The sequence below is a fragment of the Pundamilia nyererei genome, unplaced genomic scaffold (assembly GCF_000239375.1).
Source record: "Pundamilia nyererei isolate P.nyererei 1_Seehausen unplaced genomic scaffold, PunNye1.0 scaffold00192, whole genome shotgun sequence".
Lineage (NCBI taxonomy): Eukaryota > Metazoa > Chordata > Actinopteri > Cichliformes > Cichlidae > Pundamilia > Pundamilia nyererei.
In genome coordinates, this window is record NW_005187593.1 from 517,207 (window position 1) to 521,789 (window position 4,583).

Genomic DNA, 4,583 nt, shown 5'->3' on the forward strand with positions numbered 1-4,583 from the left:
ACACACACACGCACCCTCTGCAAGGATACACTCATTAAACGCTGTGACTGATAAATGAGCAGCCATACTACACTTCAAGGAAACCCTCCACACCTCCAGGCCAAATCACCACTGCTGTATAAAAATGTGTCATCGCGTAGAGGTCATGATGAACGGCATATTTATAGCTTTTGGTGGTGTGGATGGATGGAAAGGAGAAAATGGATTCTTTAATTCAGACGGGAAGGAAATCAATTGTTGCCATTGGTGGTGCAGATTGATCCCCTGTTTGGGGTCGGACCACAGCGAGCTCTTGCACCTACACAGCGGGGGACTGATGCTGCAAACTGTGTCGGGCTCAGAAGCAACACACAGGAGTGACAGACTGTGCGTGTGGGTGGCTGTGCCAGTTTAAAAGACTAGACGAGGCAGAGAAATGCTTACTGTGATGGTTAAGAATGTGGTTACAGATTAGCAGGGGAGCGGTGAGGTCTGATGTACAAAGAGTCAGCTGGGAAAATATGCTCAGTGTTTGGGGGTGAGGGAAAGAGGAAGGCTGAGAGGAGAGAGAGAGAGAAGCACTACCGAAGGCAGAGATGTATATGTGAGAGAGAGAGAGCGATACAAGGACAGACAGCTCTGAGGGGAGGGGAGGAAACACTTACACAGACTCTGTCACACCTTCCACACAGCCTCGCAGCCTCTGTGAGAGACTCAGCAGATCTTGACGTTGTGAGGAAAGATGCACATGAGAGGAGCAGGACAATAGCTCCTGCGAGAAATAAATGCTCAGGACTATACAGCAGCATTTCAGAGAGAGCAACAGAAGCAACGTTTAGAGGTTTATTTTGCTGCTGAGGACCTTAAAGAGGACAAGAGCTTTATGTTCTTTGGAGGGGTTTCTCCTCTTCTGCTGCCGCTGTGAGGTTACAGTCTCCGTGCTCCCGTGCACAGCATCAGAAAGAACTGGTTTTAATAGCCTGAGACAATGAGCGAGGCGAAAAAAGGAGAGATAGCAATCCGGGATAAAGCCATCCTGCACCAGCAGAGGCGTCTGAAGCAGGCCACCCAGTTCACACACAAGGACTCTGCTGACCTCCTGCCCCTGGATGGTCTGAAGAGACTGGGCACATCTAAAGACTTGGTGAGTGAGCTGCATGAGTGTCTAAACTCAATTGGAGAGGTGGTGATGTGCATGTAGGTGCTTGGCAGCTGTCAAAGGTCTGCAGTGAGCAGATTAATTTGCCATAACCTGCTGATGACCTAACCCACACTTTGACTGAGTTGGGATTTTGTGATGTAATGTGATTATGTTATTTGTGTTCTGTGTTCGACTTGAATACAGTTTCCCTTGTCGATTATGGTCAATGATTGTTGTGTAATTTGATGGCATTTCATTGGCTGGAAACAAACCTACAGGCCTACGATGGCTGTACCAACAACACTATATGGTGTAGAAGGGTGTGCTGAGACACCTAAGAGCTGAAAGAGTCAGTGGAAGTTTAAGGATGTTGTAGATAAAGCTGGTGAAATAAAGAAATCGTTTGAAGGTTGCCAGGCTATTCCTTGCTTTGCACAAAAAAATTGGACAGCAAGCAAAAAATTGGCTTAAACTACCCCCCTGGTCTGGTTCCCTGATGGGAAACGGTGGAACGCTCCATCGTGGTTGGGGGTGAGAGACTCCCCCAGCTCTGTTTAGTCTTAGGGGTACAGTGAGGAACTCGGAATAAGGTCCCCGCTCCTTTATGTTAAGTAGCCAGTTGAGGTGGTTGGTGCATCTGGTTAGAGGAAGGATTCCTCCCTTTGGAGGTTTTCTGGGCATGCACAACTGGGAAGAAAACCCCAGGGTAGAATCAGAATGCGCCGGAGAGATTATATGTCTCGTCTGTCCTGGGAACACCTCAGGATCTCCCAGTAGGAAGTGGAAAGTGTGGCTGCTTAGCCTCCTGCCTCACAATGGAAGACGATGGATGGATATCGAGTTTGCTGTCAAGTAGAACGTACAGCTACACTCACCATGTAAGACAGTGAGGCTCTCTGACCGCAGTGATTTCACAGCCAAATGAAATGACAGTAAGAGGTTTTACTGGAAAAAACAAAGATAATTTTGCTGCTTTAATTTTTAGGTACCACCTTAACTGCACTGTAACTGGACTCTAACTTATCAGAATTAAATGACAAAAAAGTAACAGCCAGAAAACATCAGATATAATTTACCATTGTAGATACAGGATGGATTCATCCAGTCATCCTGAATCAAACATGCACATGTTTGTGCCTTCCGGAGGATCCCTAATTGAATTATCTAAATAATATAATAGCTTGCAGTGAGGTATAACCTGTCTAAGAAACTTGGGCTTGAGTTTTGGTGAATGTAATTTTAGTATTCTGACGACTGCACCCATGCTAGCACTCCACACTCTTTTCCAAATATAGTATCTTCTGGCTGTGAAACACAATACTCAAAACAATACTTCACTGAGGCTTTGCAATTTGGAGTCCATGGCCAGTCGGTCTTGGCATGGTCGTAATGTCCATCTTTTATGTACAGGCTTTGTATGCCACCTTGGTCACGTTTTGCTCGCTCTGCAAACACTAAAGCCTGCATTTAACATTTTTAACGTATGCAGCAATGTTTCTTAAGACCCAATGGAGCTAATCACTTCTCTGCCACTTTGACAGCCATTATTCTCTCCACTGTTGATTAATTATTTGGATTAACTGTGAAAAAAGTTAAATTTCCATCCCTGAGTCCAAAATTACATCCTTTTCTATAATATCAGACCAGCCTCCAAAACCACTTTATAACAATATAAAATGAAGAAAAGCTGCAAATCCTCTTGTTACTGCATGGCCATTAAGTGTAACCTCTAAAATAAAGATTCATAAAACATTCACAGTCGTGCACTCTGCATACAGAGAGGGGAACGTCTTGTCAAAGGAGTTTACAGTTCACCGAGCAGGCCTCTCAAATAGAGACTGAAGTTAGTGCACACTTGGAAACAGACACACACTTTAAGGGTTGACATACAGGATGAAAGACAGCCTTGCAAGTAAAGTGGGGCAAGTCTGACCTGCTCACTTCCTCTTCCCCCAGAAACCTCACTAAACTGAAGTTGTTATGTACACTCTGGAGGAACTCCCTGTAATAATCTCAGCAATTTATTACTCAAGCTCTCCTCTGACACAGTTCTGGTTTGATGGTGGCAGCTTCGCAGATTCCCCAGAGCTCTCTGAGAACCTGAGCACAGTCACGCTGGCACAGGAAAGCAGCTCTGGCAGCGCTCTGTGATCTGCGGATATCACGCTGCGATGCATTTACGTCTGCCAGATTTTAATACCAACATTTGCTGCTAGAAAAACATTCCTCCCCCCTTCTCCTCTGTCTCCACTGAGCTGCTTCATTACAATCGAGTGATGTAGATGTGTTTCCACTGACCTTCTTTCTTTCTTCACCCAGTGTCTGAGAAATACACATCACTTCAATGAATTACAATAACAAATACTGGAAGGACGCATGCTGTGATTTTATTTATTAACTAACATTTAGCTTTTCTTCAGCTAGCTCAAAATCTGTTGATCCGATTCGCTTCAAACCTGGCGGATATTTAGCTAAGGACTAGAGTAAGTGCATAGTTAAGTTTGAGTTAATTTGCATAAACGGTGCTCATATTTTGGCTAAACATTGCTCTTTGTTACACTGGCTGCTGCCTGCTCCACTCTGTTTGTGGAGCGTGCTACACACATACAGACAGAGTCTTGTTAATTTGGCTTTTTGAGGACATTTATTTACATCAATGCATTCCCAATCTTCTTAACCACACATTTAAGTCCCAAACTCTAACCTAGAACCAATTCCACCTTTAACCCTCCAACCAGGCCTTCAAAAGCGAAAAAAGCCATCCAAGATGTTTTAGATTTTACAAAATATAATCACCCAGATGGTCTAAAACTCTCTTAAAGACAGCTGGACATGTTTCCAACTTATTTTATTCTGTGTCAGGACCATATGACTAATAGTATGATCTCAGATGACTAATCTGTGTGCATCATCACCTCTGTTTGTAGATACTGTGGTGGTCTATAAGGTCCCATTTTAAAGCCTCAAGATAAACTTTTTTTTTCCAGATGTGGTAATGAGTGGCAGATGTGACAATGAATGGATAATTCTCATTTCTTAAATTTAGAATAACCAAAATTTACAAAGTGGACTAAATATATTATTCATTATGATCCAAAAAATGAGTGACTGAGCCCATAAACTAATCAAGTGTTCACCAGCAGATGTCTATATGAGCATAAGATATTTTTGCAACTACAGCTTTATTTAAAATAGAAAGCAAGCTTAAGTGAAGAGAGCGGTCATAGAGGAACTCAAGTTTAATAGTCAGATCAAAGATGACTTCTTCATAGAAGCAGTAACAAATATAACAAAGAGAAGTGTATATTTCTCTGATAGTGATTGTAAACATACACGGCAGACTCAGTGGCATTTTGATCATCTTTATTTTACCGGTTGCCGTACACACACACACACACACACACACACACACTCTTCACCGATACAGCCGGCTTACCTGACAAGCTTCATGATGTGTGCACAT

The 4,583-nt window shown here is 43.1% G+C and overlaps 1 protein-coding gene across 1 annotated transcript in view; it reads left to right on the forward strand.

Moving 5' to 3' along the window:
- The first annotated feature begins 595 nt into the window (after positions 1 to 595).
- The window catches only part of nrip2 (nuclear receptor interacting protein 2), a 46,607-nt gene continuing 42,619 nt past the window's right edge, over positions 596 to 4,583 (forward strand). Inside the window, exon 1 of the mRNA XM_005747252.1 lies at positions 596 to 1,123. Coding sequence (XP_005747309.1) covers positions 968 to 1,123 — 156 coding nt within the window. The 5' untranslated portion in view covers positions 596 to 967. The remainder of the gene's footprint in view (positions 1,124 to 4,583) is intronic.